At 40.1% G+C, this 23,817-nt stretch overlaps 1 protein-coding gene across 1 annotated transcript in view; it reads right to left on the bottom strand.

Annotated features, from left to right (window-relative positions):
• Nucleotides 1–23,817, bottom strand: part of LOC126416672 (centrosomal protein of 104 kDa) — a 412,118-nt gene that overhangs the window by 273,466 nt on the left and 114,835 nt on the right. The window contains exon 3 of the mRNA XM_050084474.1: nt 21,766–21,992. Coding sequence (XP_049940431.1) covers nt 21,766–21,992 — 227 coding nt within the window. The remainder of the gene's footprint in view (nt 1–21,765; nt 21,993–23,817) is intronic.

Raw genomic sequence — 23,817 nt, forward strand, 5'->3', positions numbered from 1 at the left:
TGAGGATGTACGTCTGGAGTACAGCATTGTATGGTAGTGAAACATGGGCTGTGGGAAAACCGGAACAGAAGAGAATCGAAGCATTTGAGATGTGGTGCTATAGACGAATGTTGAAAATTAGGTGGACTGATAAGGTAAGGAATGAGGAGGTTCTACGCAGAATCGGAGAGGAAAGGAATATGTGGAAAACACTGATAAGGAGAAGGGACAGGATGATAGGACATCTGCTAAGACATGAGGGAATGACTTCCATGGTACTAGAGGGAGCTGTAGGGGGCAAAAACTGTAGAGGAAGACAGAGATTGGAATACGTCAAAGCAAATAATTGAGGACGTAGGTTGCAAGTGCTACTCTGAGATGAAGAGGTTAGCACAGGAAAGGAATTCGTGGCGGGCCGCATCAAACCAGTCAGTAGACTGATGACCAAAAAAAAAATTCTGTATGTAACGGGAGATGAAAATCTAATACTCATAGAGGATTGGAATGTGGTTATAGGGAACTCAATAGAAGAAAGGGTACTAGGAATGAGAGAGATTTGAGTTCTGCAATAAACTTCAGCCGGTAGTAGCGAATACTCTGTTCAAGAATCATAATAGAAGGAGGTATATGAAAAGGCCGGGGGACACTGGGAAACATCAGTTATATTACATCATGGTGAGGCAGAGATTCCGAAATCAGATACTGGATTGTAAGGCATACCCAGGAGAAGATATAGACTCAGGTAGCAGTTTAGTAGTGATTAAGAATAGGCTGAAGTAAGAGTTTAGTGAGGAAGAATCAGTGCGCATAGAAGTGGGATACGGACGTACTAACGAATGAAGAGATACGTTCGAACTTCTCTGAGGCTATAGATGCTCCGATAAGGAACAGCTCGGTAGGCATTTTCGTTGAAAAGGAATAGACATCTCTAAAAAAGTCAATCACAGAAGTTGGGAAAAAAATAGGAACAAACAAATACAAGTGATTTAGAAATGAAATAAATAGGAAGTGTAGGGAAGCTGAGGCGAAATGGCTGCATGAAAAATATAAAGAAAAGTCAAAACAGCCTTCGGTGAAATTAAAAGGAGGGTAAAATGGGAATTCCTTTGTTAAATACAGAGGAGAGAGCGGATAGGTGGAAAGATTTGTCTAATGACGTGACAGAAGAAGAAGACGCAGGAGTCAGTACAGAAGACATAGGGGATCCAATGTTGTAATCAGAATTAATATGAGCTTTTGAAGACTTAAGATCGAATAAGGAAGAGGAGATAAGAAACATTCCATCAGAATTTCTAAAACCATTGGAGGAACAAAACAACTACTCACGTTGGTTTGTAGAACGTCTGAGTCTGGTGATATACCATTTGAATTTCGGAAAAACATGATGCTAGAGGTGATAAGTGCGAGAATTATCGCACAATCAGCTTAACGGCTCAATCATCCAAGTTGCTGGCAAGAATAATATACAGAAGAATGGAAAAGAAAAGGAAAGGTAAAGGCACCAGAGAGGCAGTTCAGACATTGCGGTTGATAGTGGAAGCAAGACTAAAGAAAATGCAAGACACATTCATAGGATTTATCGACATGGAAAAAGCGTTCGACAATTTAAAATGGTGGAAGATGTTCGAAATTCTAAGAAAAATCGCTGTAACCTATAGGGAGAGACTAGTAATATTCCTTATGTACAAGAGCCCAGAGGGAACAATAAGAATGGGAGATGAAGAACGAACTGCTCGAATTAAAAAGGTTGTAAGGCAGGAGTGTAGTCTTTCGTCCCTGCTGTTGAATCTACACATTGAAGAAGCAATGACAGAAATAAAAAAAAGGTTCAAAAGCGGAATTAAAATTCAGGGCGAAACATACCAATGATAAGATTCGTTGATGACATTTCTGTCCTTAGCGAAAGTGAAGAACAATCAGAGTATCTTCTGAATGGAATGAACAACCTAATGAATGCAGAATATAGACTGACAATAAATCGAAGAAAGGCGAAAATAATGAGAAGTAGTAGAAATGAGAACAGCGAGAAACTTAACATAGGTGTGGTGACGGCAAAGTATATGGAGGTAAGGAATTCTGCTTCCTAGGCAGGAAAATAACCCATGTCGGACGGAGCAAGGAAGACATAAAAAGCAGACTAGCACTGGCAAAAGGGGCATTTCCCGCCAAGAGAAGACTACGGATATCAAACATAGACCTTAATTTGAGGAAGAAATCTCTGAGAATGTACTTTTGGAACACAGCATTGTAGTGAAACATGGACCATGGGAAAACTGGAAAAGAAGAGAATCAAAGCAGTTGAGATGTGGTGGAACAGATGAATGTTGAAAATTAGTTGGACTGATGTAAGGAATGAGGACATTCTCCCAGAGAATCGGAGCAGAATGGAATATATGGAAAACACTGACAAGAAGAAGGGACAGAATGACAGGGCATCTGTTAAGACATAACGGAATTACTTTCACTGTACTGGAGGCAGTTGTAGACGGTAAAAACTGTCGAGGAAGACAAGACTGGAATAATATCCAGCAAATAATTGAGGATGTAGATTGCAGCTGCTACTCTGAGATGAAAAGGTTGGCAGGGAAAGGAATTCATGGCGAGCAACATCAGACCAACCAGAAGACTGACGATTCAAAAAAAATGTGTACATGCAATGAACTGGTTCCTCTGGTCCAAATGAACCGATCATTGACTGGAAATGGTTATGTTCGGCTACTTGGAGACCATTTGCAGCCATTCATGGATTTCGTGCTCCCAAACAACGATTTCGTGTCACCAAAACCGTTGGCAATTGGTTTGAAGAACATTTTGGACAATTCGAGCGAATGATTTGGCCACCCAGATCGCCCGACATGAATCCAATCAAACGTTCATGGGACATAACACACAACGTCCTCGGCCAGCCTCACATTCGCAATTGTGGACGGATACAGAAGCAGCATGTCTCAATATTTCTGCAGGGGATTTCCAATGCCTTGCTGAGTCCATGACACGTGTAGTTGCTGCACTACGCTGGGCAAAAGGACGTCGAACACGATATTGGGAGGTATTCCGTGACCTTTTTCGCCTCAGCGTAGTAAACAACGTGAACTAAAAAATAAGAGCGTTGGAAGGAATTGAATGTGCCACATGAAGACAGCTAATTATGATAAACACAACACAAGCCAAAACAGAAAACTACTACATTAGAATCTATATGAATTGTGGTTAAATGTTTTTGTATTGTCACGTCTCGCCTGGTGATGAGGTTACACCTACAGACATGATGCAGTATTAAGTAAATTAAGCGAATTAACGAACATTCGTGACTGGTAGCTGCCTCTAAAAAAGCTATTCAAAAGGAAGAATAGTGCACACCATATGTTCGCATATCATGATTTACTTTCTGATTGGCCTCAGGACTTCCTGGCTAATAGTACTCGACACGTCGCTCTTAGTGAGGCAAATCGTCAGTTGTGAAAGAAAGTTTGGGTTTACTCAAAGGGAGTGTTATTCGAGTGTTACAGTTCGCGACTTGTATATATAACCTGGTAGATCACGTTCGAAACTCTGGAAGATTGTTCAGAGATGATGATGCAACGTAAAGGAACGTCACAAAGCCATATAACGGCACTGAAACGCAGGAAAATCTGAGAAGGTCCGAGGCCTGGTGCGAGGACTGGAAGTAGACCTTAAATATAAATATATGTAAAAGTCAGCGAAATAAAAGGGAGGGAAGACCCATTAATGTTCGATTACACGATTATCGTTCGATCACAGAAAACAGTAACAGCTGTAAAACATCTCTAAGAGTATATGTCTGGAGAGCCTTAAAGTAAAGCTAACATATGAAACAAATCGTAGAAAAAGCAGATGCCAAACAGGTTCACTGAAAGAATCCTAGGGAAAGAAAATTCACCTACAAAAGAGATAGCTTACAGAACCTTCGTTCTACCTGTTCTTTAGTACAGGATAGCAGATTTAGTTAGATGTAACAGAAGAGATAGTGAAAGATCAAAAGAATGCAGCACTAGTTAAGATGTCACATCATGCAGTTCCACGTGAGAGCAGATGCTTGTTACCTCTTGGCTGCTACAGGCTGCACATGCCAGTGCAAGAGTTTCAATTGTCACAGATAGCAGTCACATGCTCCCACACCCATTGCAGCTGACTGATGGCACAAGACCCAGAGACAGCGCTTAAATACGAAAGCGTATGCCCATCGTTTGCTGGCACCAGTTGATATCACAGCAGCTGAGAAGAGTGCTCCACCTACTATCTTCGAAGGATGCCATGGATATAACAAGTCTTATTGTATTTTATCCTTATAAGCATTTTGTTATATTTTATTGTCAATCTAGTAAGCTTTCTATTACTTTCTAAATTAAATTACAGGTCTAACGATGGTCATGTGATATGACCGAAACCGGTCACCCATGTTGTTGTAGCATACGTGGTGCGATCAAGTCTGATATTGCAGTTTGTTAATATCCCCAGGACAGTAGCTGCTGCAGTGACAGATACAGGGCCAAGTCTATATCTAACAGGTAACCAGAAATTATGCTCTGGAGACGAGGTATTACTCATATCACTAATTCTTTAACACAGTTTGTATAATTTTGTGTGGAACTTTCACCTTTCTAGCTGTGGCGATTATGAGTCTGTGGGAGAGATGATGAGTTCATTATCCACTTGCTTGACAGTTTTTGAGGCAGACCATAATGACAAATGTTCTCTTCTTGTTGACATTGATGGTACAATACCTGCAACATACTATTAAGTTCAGACCACAAACAGTGCTGCATGCGTATGTCTATTTCTGCCAATAATCTTGCTTTCATGACATTGGCCAGTAACTTGTTTATAGATAGAAGCATCCTCTTCTCATAAAATATTCAGAGTCTGAACCTCATCTGAAATATTCCAGAGTAGCCATAATTAAATCAAAGTTCCCATGACGAGAGATAATTCAAAATTCAGTGACTGTTAGAAATATTTTGTAGTCCAACTACAGTCGAAATATTTCTAAGGCTCACAACCTAGCAGACTTGTAGAATTTCTCCAGTTCCACATACAAGGTCGTTTCACTGCTCATGTCCTAACACTCGCTATCATGAAACCCCGCAAAATACTTCCCCACAAATTCCTTTGTTGAAGGGACCACATCTGTATTCGTCAGAAATGATTTATATATCCTGTGGAAACGTCTGATGTCAATATGTACGACGTAGAATACACAGTACTGCAAGAAACCTTAAAGGTATATGTTTTGTGATGTGCTTGCTGTCGAATGACATTTGCAGAGTTTAAAACCGAATGAACAAGTACATTTGGTTCTTCAATGTATAGGTTCATCAAATCGAGAGCAGGTCTGGCACAAAAATTCATTGATTTCACCGCAAAATTCACTGATTTCGACACTAAATTCAATGTTTTCGACACAAAATTCGCCGATTTCGACACAAAATTCTAAAAATCATGTAGCACTCTCTACTGAGTCTGTCAAACGAAAAAGCCAACTACACCATTTCTCTCTCGCATTTGGCATACTTGTAATCAGTTTGAATTGCAACAGGAAGGTTCATCATCAAAGCTGTAGTGATCTTGAGTCGGTGACTGAGATGGATGGATTCACTCTGTGTTATGCACACATTTCTCTAGTCAGTTTCTTGTCGGTTATTGCAAGAGAGAGATTGGGGTTACCTAGCGTTCTATTATATTCTTATTCACGATGTAAGCATAAGGTCTGCAGCATACTGTAAACCTCATGCCTCAAACGTTGCTGCCATGTATGCATCTACACTGAGGCAATGGATGTCAAGGGGTAGCGATTTGTACATATAAGGATTGCAGTAGTATCACGTACAAAGGTTATAAAAGGGCAGTCAACTGGTGGATCAGTCATTTGTACTCAGGTCATTCATGTGAAAAGGTTTCCAGCGTGATTATGGCCCCACAACGGGAATTAAGAGACTCTGCATGTGGGATGTTCGTTGGAGCCAGACACATGGGATATTCCATTTCGGAAATCGTTAGGGATTTCAGTATTCCGAGATCTACAATGTCAAGAGTATGCTGCAAATATTATGTTTCAGACCTTACCTTACCTCTCACTACGGACAACACATTAGCCGACGGCCTTCACTTAACGACCGAGAGCAGCGGCGATTGCTTACAGCTGTCAATGCTAACGGACAAACCACACTGAGTGAAATAACCGCAGAAATCAATGTGGGATCTAAGACGAAAGGGCGGCGAAATTTGGCGTTATGGCAACACACGATCGACGTGAGTGTCTTTGCTAACAGGACGACACCACCTGTAGCGGCTCTCCTGGGCTCTTGACCATATCAGTTGGACCATAGACGACTGGAAAACTGTGACCTGGTCAGATGAGTCCCGATTTCAGTTGGTAAGAGCTGATGGTAGGCTTCAAGGTAGGAGCAAACCCCACGAATCAAAAGGGCAATGTGCAAGCTGGTAGTGGCTCCAGAATGGTGGAGGCTGTATTTACATGGAGTACACTCACTTTTCTGGTCAAAATGAACCGATCATTGGCTGGAAATGGTTATATTCAGCTACTTGGGAACCATTTGCTGCCATTCAACGATTGAACTTTCATGGATGACAATGCGCCTTGTCACCAGGCCATAATTGTTCGCAACTGGTTCGAAGAACATTCTGGACAATTTGAGGGAATGATTTGGTCACCCAGGTCACCCAACATGAGTTCCATCGAACATTCATGGGACGTAATCGACAAGTTAGCTCGTGCGCAAAATCCAGCACCCGCAATGCTTCCGCAATTACGGAGCGCTGTAAGGGAAGCATGGCTGAATATTTCTGCAGGAGAGGTGTATGGCCTCCAATGACTTGTTGAGTCCATGTCAAGTCGAGTTGCTACACTACACTGGACTAAAGAAGATCCGGCAGGGTATTAGGAGGTATCGTATGACTTTTGTTACCTCAGTGTATTTCTGCCAAGGAACTCACTTTCATTGTGTTAGTCAGTTAGAGGTGCATTGATAATAGCTGGTTTTTTAAGGACGACTGATACAGAGCTACGACAACATGAAGGCATCTCATGATAGGCATTGATTAAAGTGAAAAGTAAGTTTGAAATACGTGAACACTGTGTAGATAAGATGAGGTAACATTCATTTGCCCATGTTACTGTCTCTTATGTCCGATATTATGGATATTAATAATAACAGTAATAATAATAATAACCATTAAATCACGATGTGACTTCCTGTGATCCATTCTACGAGGTGGGACCGCTGGAACCCTTATGTTTAACCCGAGGATTATGGCACAAATGATTTTAAATTTTAAATTTAAGTTATATAGCATCTATTTTTACAATCATTTCAGTGTTTTTTTAAAAACTCCTTGTTGATTTTATTGCACTAAATAATAGCGACAATATTTCACTTGTTATCGCACAAAATCAAATCCCTTTTGTGCGGTTTTTAAATACTACACATAAACAAATTGTCAGAGAACTGAATTTCACATCCTCAAACATTATAGCATCTCTGTAACAAGTATACGTTCACATAAAACTAAATTCCAGGGTTTACATTTGCACATGACAGTTGCACTCGATAGGTACAAAAAGAAAGTATGAAAAATTGGCATTGAATGCTGGGATCTACATTCTTCTTTATCACCACTGAGAACACATTTGATTTTAACATACACATTAAGTTCTTTATAGTAGAAACAGCCACATCCACAACACAATTGTCCTGAAGTTCTTCCTCCGAAACAACGTCCTGTTCGATAGCAGACCTGTGATAATTAGCTATTGTAAAATCGTCTTTTTTTATATATTTCTCGATGTATATCACTGACATCTTCAATCATCCACCGATTAACAATCTCATCAAGCTTAGGATCGTTGAAACTGACATGTTCCTGCGAACAAATCTTTTACTGTACTGAAGAAAACAGGTACGTAACTCATGAGGTGCAGTCTAAGAGACCACAACACGTATCAGTAACGCGTGTCACCAATAAAGAAAGAAGGGCTCAATACAACTGACAATAAAACATAGTAGGCTTGGCGATGCAAGAGAGGTAGGGGGGGGGGGTATAGAAGTATTCGGCAAGAACTGGGCTTAGAGAGCGATTTAGAAAATTCTCGCGTAGTCTGAGAGACCGCATCCTTGAGTTAAGGGATACTAATAATAATAATAATTTCATGTGGCTCATGGCGTGGCCTGATGGAAAGGCGACCAATAGTTTTATTTACACCGTCACTACAGCAGCAGACGCAGTGATTACAGCTACAGAGCCAAACCTGTATCATGCTCCAGAAAAGAGGTATTATTCATATCACTTCATAAAGCGTCTAAACATTCTGCGTGGTGTCTGTTTGTTCTATATCGTTTCTCCCTACCACTTTCGCGCAACGACGCTCTGAGCGTGTTTTTTTAGGGAATTGACTAGTTTGAACCTGGGACCTGTTGCTGGTAGGGAGACGTCAGACCACACATGACATGTAGAATTCAGAAGAGTTCAGTGAGACTAGCGATGATATAACCAAATACTTCATGATTTCAGCGTCAGCTCCACTGCACTCCCAGTAAAGGAATTTTAATACTAACTAAATTTAGTGGAAGGGGTTCAAGGCTTTCCTATTTTTAGTTAGCTGGTAAAATAACGTCGAAAAAGCAGTTAAGTTTACCACTGGAAATTTTATTCTACTCACAAAACATCGTTTATAAATTGAACTATTGATAAAAGGAAATGTTTTAATACAGAATGGTAAAAACCAACTGCGTTCAACTAAAATGTGAACGAATATTCCCTGAATGGGTTTCCAAGTTCTACAATAGATCGAAGGATGACCTATGCCATATCACATCTATAATCTAGGTTTAAATTAAGTTTCACAAAAGAGCAAACTATCGAAATGGTCTACACTGACCCTCAATTATCTTTAATTACTTATCTAACTTGCCGTAAATCACAGTGGCTGATGTGGCTTCTCAATAACTATATAACAGAAAAATCATCGCGTTTCAGATTTTTACTTCAAGTGGCAAATGTGAACACCATGAGTTTTAATTGACGATCGACACTAGTATTACGCAAAAAGGGGTGTAACAGATGAGACTTCTGCAGTTCTGAGTGAAGCTTTATGCGCTGTTATGCGGCATCGCGTGCGTTCATTACCTTGTCGGTGTTTGTCAGGGGGCGGCCGCCGGCGCAGCTCCGTCCAGCTCGCCCTCTCGGAAGCAACTCTCCTCTAACTTCTCCTTACTACAATTTACCGAAGTTGGTTTCAAAAAAACTATCTGGCTGTCTTTTCATCTGACCAATCAGGGTCTCAATGTTAACCTTAAGCTCCGCCTACAAAAATTCTGTCTATCCAATGAGAAACGTTATACTTTTCGTGGTGGGGCAATGTTTTTAAAGTTTGCAACGTAACAGAGAAGCGAAAAAGTCTCACGCTAAAACTTGCAGCTGGTGTGGTCCTTTTAGCGTTATCGTAAGATCTATACTGTTCTTATGGAGGGCTCTATCTTTTAACATGGGCTGGGGGGTGGTCCTGATGTAACAGAAACGCGAAAAAGTCTCACGCTAAAACTTGCGGGTGATGTGGCCCTTTTTGTGTTATCGTAAGATCTATACTGTTCTTCTGGAGGGCTCTAGCTTTTAACATGGGCTGGGGGGTGGTCCTAACGTAACAGAGACGCGAAAAAGTCTCACGTTAAAAACTGGCGGGTGGTGTGGTTGTAGCGGTTAGCTGGCGACGTGGGTGTCCGTCCCTTATCGTAGGGCCTTCTCGCTTAACACGGTTCTGCTCTCGGCTTCTGCTCTCGTTTCTCCCCTCGGATCTGCGTCTGTCTCACGGTGGGAAGGTATGACATGCATTTAGGCATTCTTGTGTTAGTCTGTGGTATTCCATTTGCTCACTCATTACTCGTATTACTTTGGTTAATTTAATGTCACGATTTATTCGTAGCTATGTGACATACTACTGGATTTGCTTATCACATCAGGGTTTTCATGGAAGGTGTTGGATTTGCCTGACACCTTACATATCACCACCCTTCGAACTTAATTTTTGCACTGAAGTTAGGCAATGATTGAATCATTGTCTAAGTCAGTCAAAAATTATTGCTTTATCTAAATTTTGTTGCCTACTGTTCAGCCACATTATTCTGGTTCTATGCTAGTTTGTATTACTAATTTATATTTTTATATTCTTCCATATTATTCTTAAAAATGACAAGAGAAGAATATTTTTATGCTATTATTAATTTTTAATTATTTTCTTTCTTTATTTAAGTGTAAAGTTTGTTTTTTAAGAAGTTTGTTATCGAAAGTGAGGAGTCTTTCACATCGATTTTCTTAGAAACATATTTTTTTATAAATGTAGTAATTAAGTAAAATCTATTCCTAACACATTTTCTAAATATCATGTACAAGTAAAATGTTTTTGTTCTTGACACTCATTTCAACATTGTTACGCTAACAAATAAGAATTATTTCCAAGAATTGCTTTGACAAAGAAATATACATACACAAGTATTGAGATATTATCCTAACAAATGGTACAAATGCTAAAAAGAAAGGAAAACATCCAACAAGATAATTTTTTATTCTTTGTTTTTATAATGAGAAAATAAGTAAAATATAGTTATTCTTTTATTTTTATGGGGAGAAAATAAGTGGCATATAGTTTTAGTGTTTATTATGCCTTACTTTTGTTCCTTATATACTGCCCATTTCAGAACTAATGACTTATTTTTATCGATAGTCTATTTTTTACTTAAGTCCATAGTCAATGACTGTTATTTTGTAGTTTATTAGCTGTCTGGTGTGCTTAACTTATTTAGTTTTTCACATGTTTCTTTTGCACAATTCCTACATCACATAATTTGATTTCACACATTCACACAATCCTATGAATGTTTAAGCATGAGGTTGGCAAATGTTTTTGCACAAAGGTGATGGACTTGAGCGAGATGGATGTGGGCAAGTATTTGATGTACAGCTTCGTTCGCCGTTCCTTGTTGGCTTTGCAAGTGTGTGTTGCTGTTGTGTAGGTCCCATAATGGAATGGAGCTGTGAGTGCAGAATCTCGTGGTTTACTGGCTTTGTATGCGTGAAAGTCATCGTTATGTGTCGCTGAAAGCGGTCGTTTTTCGTTGTAATACTTCGCAGACGACTAGTTTACAATAGGATAGGGATTTGGGAAGGTATGTCGTCTATTCTTCACCCATCTTCTTTCTTGGTCTCAATCTAGCGAATCTTCAACTTCTGTTCTTCCTGCTTTTTCTCTGCTTCTTACTTGCTTCTTGGTTCTTGTCTGTGGAGGATATGGAAATATTTATTGATAACTAGTCGCTTTGAAGTTCTCCTCTTAGTAACAGTTTGATAAATTGTTTGGGCGTGTCATTTTTACTTTGTGGGAGTTTTCTTCAGTTTCGTGCATCAGCGTGCTGTTTAATAGCGGTATTGTGACTTTTACACATATTTTTTGCCAGTGGTGGCTTGCCCAAGCGGTCTTCTCGTCAGGCCGTTTTTTGCTCGCTCCGCTGAGTGGGGGCACTCGGAGACCCTTCCGGCATTAGGCGTTCGGTGTCCCGTCTTTGCAGGGCTCCGTCACTGTGCGGCTCTGTGTTCGTTCCATCAGGGTTCCGCCTAGCAGATAGATTTATTGCCCACTTCAGTTACAAGGGCCTTCTGTTGGTCTCGCTGTCCTTTCCCTTCTCTCGACGCTTCTGCCTTGTAGGAATCGTGTCTTGCTAATTACGTCCTTTTCTTTCTTGATACTTCTCGCGTTGCAACATGTGGGTCGTTGCATCTGGTTTTTGCTGGAGTTTTTACAGTGGTTCTTACAAAAAGTTTTACTTATAATCATCTAACATATGTCTAGTACCTACATTGTTTTACGCCTTCTTAAAAAGCTTTACAAATTTCGGCGCCATTTCCATGTTACAATTCTAAGATATTTTGAGTCTTAACTTATACAAGAAACCTCAAATTCGTTTTTTATTTTTGTGTAGTGTCGTGGTGTATAGCATTTTAGTATTTCATGCTGTTAGACTATCTACGCTTTATCCCTTCACCTTAATCTATGGTACTATTGGTGTTATTATTGAAACTACTTTCTTTTTCCCACCTTCCACTCTCTTCATTCTTCTTTCTCCTGACGATCTTATCTGCAACATAATCTTGAAATATTGTGCTGATTATTTACCAGTAATAAAATTAATCTTCAGACTTTTTGATATGGCTCACATGGTGAAGTCCTAAGGTTTTGCCTGTTTTTGGGTTCATTAGTTCCACAGCATTATCATGAGCAATTTGGCTAATTATGACAGGTCCTTTGTATGCAGCGTAAAACTTATGTATTTTGTGTTTCTGTTTGCTGGAGAGATGGTGTGTTTTTACAAATACTTTCTGGCCTACTGAGAATGTTCTTTTAATTGCTGTTCTATCTCCTCTTTCTTTTCTTTTAATGGCTGCCTTTCTGATGTTGGAGAGTGCTGTTGCTATGACTTGTTTGTGCTGTCTACGTGGTACAATACGAAATCTAACATTTTCTCTGGTTATGTTTGGGGGTTCAATATTTTTAACTACAGTAACTGGAGGTAGTAGTGTAGTGCTATGTGGCATTTCATTTATTACTTCTTGAAAATCTTTAAGGTATATATCCCAAGTGTTGTGTCTTTTGCTTGCATATAATCAGCATAAAGTGCCTATGTCCTTCATAGATCGGTCTGCTGGATTTACGCTAGGTTTGTACTTAGATATGTAGATGGGTTTTATTTTGTGTTGTTTCAACGTGTTCTGCCATTGCACTGATTTGTATTTGGGCCATTATCCGAAACTATTCGTTCCACTCGACCTACTGGTCTGAGAAAATCTTGTCTAAATGCTTTATTTATAGTAAGACCTGTTGCACGTTTTAATGGTGTCAAGGTAACATATTTAGAAGTAAGTTCCAAAACAACAAATATGAAAATATATATACATTTTTTGTGCGTGGGAGGGGCCCCATCAAATCTGTTGCAGCTATTTGTTTTAATCTTTTAGGGGTTATTGGAAACATAGGTGGTTTGGTTTGGAAAGTGATGTGTTTAGCCCTCATACATTTTTTGCATTTGACTAATACTGTTCTAATTCGTCTTTCCATATTAGGAAAATGGCTTGTTTGTTTTATTTTTAAAAAGCATTTCTTTGGTCCAAAGTGGCCATTACTTATATGTGTATACCATATGTACTTATTAATTAGCTCATCTGGGATATAAATTAACCATTCATTCGTTGCAACTTTTCGTCTAAAAAATAAAACATTGTTTTTTACGAGATAGTGCTGTCGAATGTCTGGAAAATCCTTACTTCTCCACTTGTGTTTGATTCCTAGTATTTCGGGATCCTTGTCCTGTTCTTTGCCTATGTTTTTCAATGCTGTCGTAATGTAGTTTTCGAAAGGTACTTGTTTCATATAGTACATTGTAAACTGGTCTTCTGCTGCTTCCAAACCTATGTTATTGGATGCACCCTGTGGACACCGTGATAAAGCATCTGATAATACGTTCGCTGGTCCTGGTATGTGTGTAATAGTGAAGTCAAATTCTTGTAGTATTAACATCCATCTGGCTAGCCTCCCATGAGTTAGTATGGTGGATAACAGAAATTCTAATGCTTTGTGGTAAGTGTATACTTTTGTTTTTCTTCCGAATAGGAAGTATCGAAAACGTTGGAAGCCCCATACAATGGCCAATGCTTCCAGCTCCGTGACTGAATAGTTTTTCTCGCTTTTTGTGAGTACCCGACTGGCAAATGCAATTGTTCTACATGATCTTAGCCCTGCCTGTTCGTATTCTTGGAATAAAACAACTCCTAAACCTGTTTTCGCGCTATCAGTGGCCATACAAAAATTTTGTGTTAGATTAGGATGTGCCAAAATCGGCACTTTTAAAAATTCTTCATTGGCTTGTTGATCCCACACTCATGGCGTGTTTTTTCCAGTCAATGCACATAGGCGTGGTGTTGCGAGAGTCGATCCAAATAAATTTTTTATAGAGTCCGGTGAGACCTAGAAATCCTCTGAGAGTTTTCTTATTATATGGAGTACAGAATTCTTTGATTGCCGTTAGTTTTTATGGGTCGGGCATTACCCCTTTCTCGGAAATTATGTGTCCTAGAAATTTGACCTCTCGCCTTCCAAATTTGGATTTTGTTATATTTACTGTGACCCCATGCTTTTTCATGATCTGTAAAAACTGATTTAATGTGTCGTTGTGATGTTCCCAAGAGGGTTCTGCTATAATCACATCATCAACATAACAAGTAATTTTTTGTAAAATTTCGGGATTGAGTATAGTATTAAATCCCCTAATAAACGCTCCTGATGATATGTTTAAACCAAATGACAATCGTTTAAACTGGTAACATCTACCGAATACGATAAATGCTGTAAATTTTCTACATTCTGGGGCCAATTCTATTTGCCAGAAACTACTCCGTAAATCAATTGATGAAAATATCTTAGCACCATGGAAGTTTTGTATCAATTCCTCTAATTTTTCTGGGCGATCTGTCTCAGCGATTATGATTGTGTTGATCTGTCTGGAATCAAGCACTAACCTGATGCTCCCATCTCGTTTTTGTACAATATGGAGCGGGCTGTTATATGTGGAGGTAGCTGGTTCAATAATATCGTCATCTAACATTTGAGATATCTCCTGGAATACTTTATTCCTGTAGCTTAATGGGATTGTATAGGGTGGCACTCTAAATGATTTGTGCTGTTTTACTTCAAACTTGTACTGAAAGTGTTTAATACTGCCAGTCTTAGGTAAAAATACCTCTGCTTTATCTCATAAAATACCCTCTAATTCTCTTTTACTGTGTTCCGAAATACCTTGAACTTCTCGCAATTTTTAGTCGATTTCTTTATGGACTTCTAACATGAGTTGAGGCGATTCCCCCTTTTGTGCATACCATTCTAATTCTTCTTCCTCTTTATCTCGCATCATTCTTAATTGTTTGTTTATGACTGGTATTTCTTCTAATTTTAGCTTTTGCTCAAAGAGAAGTGTGACATTCCCGAATGTTACGCTACCATTCCCCATATCTATTATCGCTCGTCACTCATTTAAAAAATCTGCACCTATAATCAAATCTACAGTTAGTGTAGGTATAATCACGAAGTTGGCTTCGATCTTTTGATCTTGGCACGAAAGAGTTAACGTTGTTTGTCTCGTAACTTCCGCAGCATTGTTTCTAATAGGACCTTTTACTTTAATCTTACGTGTTTTCAGAACTGGCAATTCCTCATTGGCATTACACTGCATGAATAAATTTTCTGAGATAGCAGTCAGTTCACTGCCACTATCAATTACAATATTGACTGGGATATGCTTTACCATGGCCTTCACAATTGGTTGAATTTGAAAGGGTTGGTTCTGTTCTTCTTCTTCTTGCATCAACGAATCCTCCACTGAATCATACATGAGTCTTTTCAGGAATTTCCCATGTGAATTCGAACTTTCTGTAGGATAAGCTCCGACTGATACTTTTCTCTCTTTTATTTCCTCTTCTCTATTTCTTCCTTCATTTACGCTTTCTTCATCATCCTCTACTTTTTCCTCATCCTCGTCTATCTTCTCCTTCTTCGTCGCTACTTCCACATAATCGCATCTAAATGCTCTAATTATCGCGTTAGTTTGTGTGCCCACTCGTAACTTATTTTCAACTTCTGTCGACTGCGCAATATCCTCATTGAATTCGATTTCCCTGGTTTCCATCTCAAATAGCTCTGCAATACTCATTACTTCGTGCTTTCCTCCTACATTCGTTGTGCATGCCTCTGGTAATTCGTCTTCCTCGTCAGTATTCTCCCAATTAATTTCGTCCCAACACGATATTGTTATTTTCCTGTCTTCGTTTTCATCTGGTCCCTGCGGATTTGTTTCTTCCTTCTTCTCTTCTCGTGATAAGATTTTTACTTCTCTGTTCAAGGTGCTGCAATTGTCCTGGGTCGGTGCGTAATTCTCTTTGGCATGGGCGCTTAGCTGTCAATTCGAACGTTTATCGCGGTTTGGTGGTCTTACCTCCACCTCTTCTATCTGTATTCTCTTTTCTTCTTCAGCTTGTTGATAGTGGTTTCTTTGTTGATAATTTGTCGGTCTATTGGTTCTCCAGTACCCGTTCCGGTTGTCGTTATTCCCTCAGTAATAGTTGTTGCCGTTCCTGGGTGAATTATAGTTATTGCCATATTCTCTTCTAAATCCATAACCGGTTCTTTGTTGAAATCTATTGTCGTTTCTTGGTGCGAAGTTATCACATGGTTCGTAATTATTGTTTCTTCGTACTGTGTCTTGTGGATTCCACTGCTTTTTGCTTTCGTTTTCACGTGCGCTTCGTCTTTTTCTTGCGTCATCTTCCGAAAATATGAACTCTAGTTCCCTTAGAATACCTTTAAATGCTTCGACGTCATTGCCTCCGCGACCTACTAATGATTGCTGGTATTTCAATGGTAGCTTCATCGCGCATAATTTAATCAACTCTTCGTCACTGTATGGTACATCTAAGCATTGATTTTTATTTGCCATTAATTCGAAAAATTTCACGGGACTCTTCTCTCCTGAATTTTCAAAATATGGGTTCTGTAATAATTCGTACTTCACTCTGTTCTGTGCTTCGCTGGACCAGTATCATGAGAGAAACTTCTCTCTGAAATCTTCGTACGATCGACATGTCGCTGCAACATTCTGCATGGTTTCTGCGACTGTTCCTGACATGTGTGCACGTATAAAATCTAATTTGTGTGCTAGCGTCCGGTGTTCTGGTAATCCTACTCGGAATTGATCAATAAAAGTTCGTTGATGTAATGAGTTTCCTTCTCGAAAGTGTTGAAATTTTCTGACTGTGAGGAAATGATCGTTGTCGTACTTCGTCATAGTTCCATATGAAATTCACGATTCTTCGCCACTTTTGTTTCTGATCATTTCTCCCGTCGTTCTTTCCGGTTGTGGTAGATCCATTGGATATTGTCCAATGTAACTTTCGCCTACCCTTGCGTAGTATCGTTGGAGTGATACGCAATAATTTTCTTCCATCGGTTGTGAACGTGTAGCTGAATGCATTGCACTGTACTCTTCGCGACCTGGCTTTCCATTATCAGGTATTGGTTCGGTATCTTGTCTGGCTAACCTTGCTACTTCATTGCACGATCCAAACTGTCTTGAAACATACATTTGTGGTTCCGCATGTGTTTGTGATGACGTTTGTTCATCAAGAATTTCGAAACGTGTTTGTTGCTGTGCAGGCTGTCTGATTTCACGTATGTTACTTTCCGCCTGTGATTGGAATCGCAAATGTGTAATATCTTCGTTAATTGCTTGTTTTTCCGGTGCTGTTACAGATACGGATGTGGTTGCAGACTCTGTGCTTGTTCGATCCTGTTCACTACGCTCTTCAATGGTTTGCAACAACTCTGTTCGCAATTTCTGAAACTGTCGCTTCGTTTGCGCTTCTATTTTGACTATGCGGTTATCATATCTTTTCAGCGCTGCTTTCGTGATACGTTTGTGTAACACACTGTTTTCAACAATTTCATGCGCTGTACCTGCTGCTTGTCTAGTAATTTCGTTTATCTGTTTCTCTAGTTTCTTGACTTCTCCCTGGGTGTTGTTACGTAATGTTTTGATCTCGTCCTGAGTGTCATTACGCAATGTTTGTACGTCCGCTTGTACCTTGTCAATGTCTGTTCTCAATTGATTGTGACCTGTTATTAAGTTTCCTATCACTTCTCGAGATTCTTTTGCCTCGTCTTCAGTATGACTTAGGCGTAACTGAATTTTTTTGTTTTGTTCTTTAATCTCACGCATTTGTCTCGTGGTTTCTGCAATTTTTTCGTCGTTTCTGCATTTTGTTTTGTCATTTCTGCATTCTGAATTTTAACTTGTTTCGCAATTTCTTTATTTTGTCTTGTCATGGTTTCCGTCATTAATTGTAATAATTCTGCCAGATTGGTGGGTCCTATTGCGTTTTCTTCCGACGTCCTACGCTCTGTGTTTTCGCCCAAGTGTTGGTTCGCAACCGATTGCATTGAACTGTGCTGTGACACTTTTCTGCTCGCATTCCTTGTACTCTGTGGTGAGGGATCTCTGATTACTTGTACTATGGGTTCTACGTATTCAAGACGCAAGTTAGAATCCTTATCGACTGTCTCTCTACTTTCCTGCTCCTCTGTCGTATGCTGACCTAGGTTTTCTGTGCCTTGACGTACATTATCGTCGTTATGGTGCGTTATATGTCCTATTTCTCGCGATACTGCATCGTCCGTTGTACTGTCCTCTATTCTCTGTCCATCCTCATGCTGGGTCTCTATCTCAATTCGGTCAAGGTCTCGATCTGCCATTGCTAATCTTTCCGAATCCCTTATTTTCTGTTTTAAAAGCAATTCACGCGCCCTACTTCGCGTCAACATGCGCTCATACGATCTCACGCGTTTCATAAACTTTTTGTTCACACGACTTGACACTACCAAGGCTGACAATCCATTCACTTGCTTGTTGGGTCAGAACCAACTTGTCAACGATGTATCCGCCACCTGTGCGCTTGCATTGGAGAGAAAACTTAATTCTAGTAATATTAAAATTCATAACTTAATTATGCTGTTGTCTCTGCTAGAATGTCTATCTATTGAATACTTTATTACTATCTATCGCTGCAGCTAATGTTTTCGACTATGTATAACTTAAGGAAAAAAATATTTACTACGAAAATTCTTCAACAAGATTTTTATCTGACCTAGTTAGGCATGTAGTCGACCTTCAATCATGGTGTTTTACCATCCTGGCAGGGTCGCCATTTTCTAAACATTCTGCGTGGTGTCTGTTTGTTCTATATCGTGTCTCCCTACCACTTTCGCGCAACGACGCTCTGAGCGTGTTTTTTTAGGGAATTGACTAGTTTGAACCTGGGACCTGTCCGTCAGACCACACATGACATGTAGAATTCAGAAGAGTTCAGTGAGACTAGCGATGATATAACCAAATACTTCATGATTTCAGCGTCAGCTCCACTGCACTCCCAGTAAAGGAATCTTAATACTAACTAAATTTAGTGGAAGGGGTTCAAGGCTTTCCTATTTTTAGTTAGCTGGTAAAATAACGTCGAAAAAGCAGTTAAGTTTACCACTGGAAATTTTATTCTACTCACAAAACATCGTTTATAAATTGAACTATTGATAAAAGGAAATGTTTTAATACAGAATGGTAAAAACCAACTGCGTTCAACTAAAATGTGAACGAATATTCCCTGAATGGGTTTCCAAGTTCTACAATGGATCGAAGGATGACCTATGCCATATCACATCTATAATCTAGGTTTAAATTAAGTTTCACAAAAGAGCAAACTATCGAAATGGTCTACAGTGACCCTCAATTATCTTTAATTACTTATCTAACTTGTCGTAAATCACAGTGGCTGATGTGGCTTCTCAATAACTATATAACAGAAAAATCATCGCGTTTCAGATTTTTACTTCAAGTGGCAAATGTGAACACCATGAGTTTTAATTGACGATCGACACTAGTATTACGCAAAAAGGGGTGTAACAGATGAGACTTCTGCAGTTCTGAGTGAAGCTTTATGCGCTGTTATGCGGCATCGCGTGCGTTCGTTACCTTGTCGGTGTTTGTCAGGGGGCGGCCGCCGGCGCAGCTCCGTCCAGCTCGCCCTCTCGGAAGCAACTCTCCTCTAACCTCTCCTTACTACAATTTACCGAAGTTGGTTCAAAAAAAAACTATCTGGCTGTCTTTTCATCTGACCAATCAGGGTCTCAATGTTAACCTTAAGCTCCGCCTACAAAAATTCTGTCTATCCAATGAGAAACGTTATACTTTTCGTGGTGGGGCAATGTTTTTAAAGTTTGCAACGTAACAGAGAAGCGAAAAAGTCTCACGCTAAAACTTGCAGCTGGTGTGGTCCTTTTAGCGTTATCGTAAGATCTATACTGTTCTTATGGAGGGCTCTATCTTTTAACATGGGCTGGGGGGTGGTCCTGATGTAACAGAGACGCGAAAAAGTCTCACGCTAAAACTTGCGGGTGATGTGGCCCTTTTTGTGTTATCGTAAGATCTATACTGTTCTTCTGGAGGGCTCTAGCTTTTAACATGGGCTGGGGGGTGGTCCTAACGTAACAGAGACGCGAAAAAGTCTCACGTTAAAAACTGGCGGGTGGTGTGGTTGTAGCGGTTAGCTGGCGACGTGGGTGTCCGTCCCTTATCGTAGGGCCTTCTCGCTTAACACGGTTCTGCTCTCGGCTTCTGCTCTCGTTTCTCCCCTCGGATCTGCGTCTGTCTCACGGTGGGAAGGTATGACATGCATTTAGGCATTCTTGTGTTAGTCTGTGATATTCCATTTGCTCATTCGTTACTCGTATTACTTTGGTTAATTTAATGTCACGATTTATTCGTAGCTATGTGACATACTACTGGATTTGCTTATCATGTCAGGGTTTTCATGGAAGGTGTTGGATTTGCCTGACACCTTACAAGCGTACCTGGTAGTGGGAATAGAGGGTAGTTAATTTTCATGGGGAGGACAGATTGGACAACTAGGGAAATTTGTTTGGAAAGGTGGAACACTTGACAGCATTACTGGGGCGAATTGGACAATAACTTTAACTGTGGGAGAGGTACACAGAGAATTGTTGGGGTAGATTTGGCTGTCTCAGTCTTAGGGGGCCCGTGAGTTCGAAGTTTTGTTGGGGGATGTTTGGGTACACAGAGAATTGTTTGGGGTAGATTTGGCTGTCTCAGTCTTAGGGGACCCGTGAGTTGGAAGTTTTGTTGGGGGATGTTTGGCTTTCTACTTATAGGAATATGTGAGATGGGCTTCATTGTGGGTGGGAGGGTTCCAGGTTGGGGAAGTCTCTACGAAGACGATGCGACTTGCAGTGAGGAATTTTGTACCATAGTTCGGAGTCCACCGTGTATAGCTGGATGAGAGAGTGCACAGATCGGAAGACGTACCAACAGGATGGCGCACTCTTCTACTCAAACCATGTATACGGTAGTGGATAGCTTGACGTTTAATCCTGTGGCACAATTGTCCACTGCAGTGGATAGCCGATAATGTCGGTTCTTTGGCGTTTTTAATCAGTTCTGACGCTGCCCATATATATATATATATATATATATATATATATATATATATATATATATATATATATATATATATATTGACGTTAATACCTATATTAGAATATTTTTATGGTATGTATGGCTGGTATGCTTGGCTGTTGATCATGTTAGCATTTTTATTTTTTATGCAGCACTAGGCCTATTCCAGATTACTTTCAGCTAATCAAACTTAGTTAGCTACTCCATTGTTTTTCTGTTTGTAACAGAGCTGAAAATGGCAATGATTGAAACCGGTAGTTCTGGAATGTACAACTTTAGTGATCAAGACAGACCTTCTCTCGTTGAGTGAAATGTGTCGTCACCAGGTTGACTATGTTGACAAATAAATATGTACATATGAAGAATAAAGATGTAGAATGTTAATCGAGTTTGTTTTGTTCAAAAAATTTTAAGAGTTTTCACACGAAAAAATTCGGAGGCATTAATTTTCAGCACGCTCTGGTAATAAATAATGGAGAACTTTGGGTGTATGTGCTTCTCTCAGATGAAGAGGTTGGCACAGGAAAGGAAACAGTGTAGAGTAGAATCGAAACAGTCAGAAGGGTAATGACACGAAAAATATTATATTAGTTGTATTAATAAGGGACAGAATTCGAGATTTTAGCTGACGGCTTACCTGATTGTGGACGTTAAAGGCATTTGGGTGGTTTTTGTGCAGGCGCAGCTTGAGGAACCTGGCCTTGCAGGAGGGGACGGTGACGGACTTGAGCTCCCGGGACTTGAAGGCGGTGCTCTCGTTGCTGGAGAGCGTGATGTAGCCCAGGTACTCGAAGTGCGAGCCGCACACGCTCTGCGGGTCCGACTCGTCCACGTCGCTGCCCGCCCACAGCTCCAGCCGCTCCGCTGCAACCACACCACGGTTCGCCTCAACTTCACTTTCCCTATTTGTCAAAGGAAAACAATTGTCGCCTTGCAGCTATCGAGCATGTTTATTCGGCATAACGGTTTCATAGCATTATAGATGCTAGCGATAACGAATATTTTGATTCGTCATCAGAAAACCAAAATGATGTTAGGAATTTATAGACATATTTTTTAAAACTGCAAGTGGTGTGAACAAGAGAGATGAGAGAGGAGCAACACGGATCATATTACCGACACATGGATCTTGGTCGCGTGTTGAGGGAAATGTTGTACAACGGCCGCTTCTTTGGGCAGAGAGAGAGAGTGTGAGGCCTCGGACTCAGCAGAGAAGACAGAGATACTGTGCAAAATCGACATAAAAAAACTTAGAAGAGACAAATTCTTTTGCTATTCCTTTGGGAGAAGCGTATGTACGGCACAAATTGGGTTGCGTAGTGATACAGATTTTGTGCTACACCATTGAAGAATTGTCCGCTTACAGGTTGTATGTTGTATACTAATGTTAACGATTTTTCATAGTGCTGTCCGCCCCCGGTAGCTGACACATGAAAAACAAATCAGTAGTATAGCAGATACAAGAATATGACGACAAACATCTGGTGTCTGATATAAAGGAAGATCTTGAACTCCCTATGGATGCGTTTAGAAGGCTGGAACTGACAAAAATAACAAGGCAGTGTTCGGGACTGCTCTTCTGTCCACGTAATTTACCCTGGAAGGAACACACATCAAGGATTTACTGAATAATTAATTTGGGTCTGGGGAATGATGATGAGGAACTGGCTGCAGAAGAAGAAAATGTGCATGCTGAACTGCCACCAGTTCAAGGTGACAGTGAAGGTGCTAAATTGTGCTACTGCCAAAGACTCATTCTTTGAATGCTGTAATTTATGACTGCAATTATCTGTCACCTTATTTATGTCATTCCATTGTAGCCATTTTTGTTACTGTTTTTGTGGAATAAAAAAAAAAGTGGTCAGGGCGACAGAATGTCAATCCTAAGGGCCTGGGTTCGATTCCCGGCTGGGTCGGAGATTTTCTCCGCCCGGGGACTGGGTGTTGTGTTGTCCTAATCATCATCATTTCATCCCCATCGACGCGCAAGTCGCCGAAGTGGCGTCAATTCGAAAGACTTGCACCCGGCGAACGGTCTACCCGACGGGAGGCCCAAGTCACACGACATTTATTTATAGTGCTAATTGTTTAAAGTAAAACTGCGAAGTGTGTTTTTTTAGATTTTCCTTTGTTGCATGAACGTCGCGCAGGTCGAGCGAGAGCGGACGACTGTTTCTTGCGCAGCACGGGAGATTCAAGTCGCTAGCTCCAACTTTCTCTTTCCCACGCAAGACGCAGCCCGAAGCTGCGTAAAATCTCTTGCGGTTATTATTTCTGCAATGCTTTGAAATTTTTAATAAATAGCATGGTACTACATTCTTTGGTGAAGAATAAATCGACTTAAAAGTCATTGAGTTATCAATTTAATTTCAAGTACATTTGTTCATGAAGTTATTATCAACTGACTGCACGTACTGAAAGAAGTGTTTATATCGCGAACAGTACAAAAAGCATGAGAGTATATATAATAAGGGCAGACAGCGCTACAGAAGTATACTTGACATTGCTTTGGAGCCAGCGCCGCCATGTTACATGCCCCAAAGCTTTAGCAGACAACTGTTTACGATTCCTTCTCGTTCTTAATTTCTATCGTATGCTCACAACAGTTGCTTTAAATAGTAAATGTTACAGTGCTTTCGTGCATAGCAGGGTGTCAGGGAAGAATTTTCAGACGTATTTCTGACTTAAA

This window comes from Schistocerca serialis, chromosome 8 (genome assembly GCF_023864345.2).
Source record: "Schistocerca serialis cubense isolate TAMUIC-IGC-003099 chromosome 8, iqSchSeri2.2, whole genome shotgun sequence".
NCBI lineage: Eukaryota > Metazoa > Arthropoda > Insecta > Orthoptera > Acrididae > Schistocerca > Schistocerca serialis.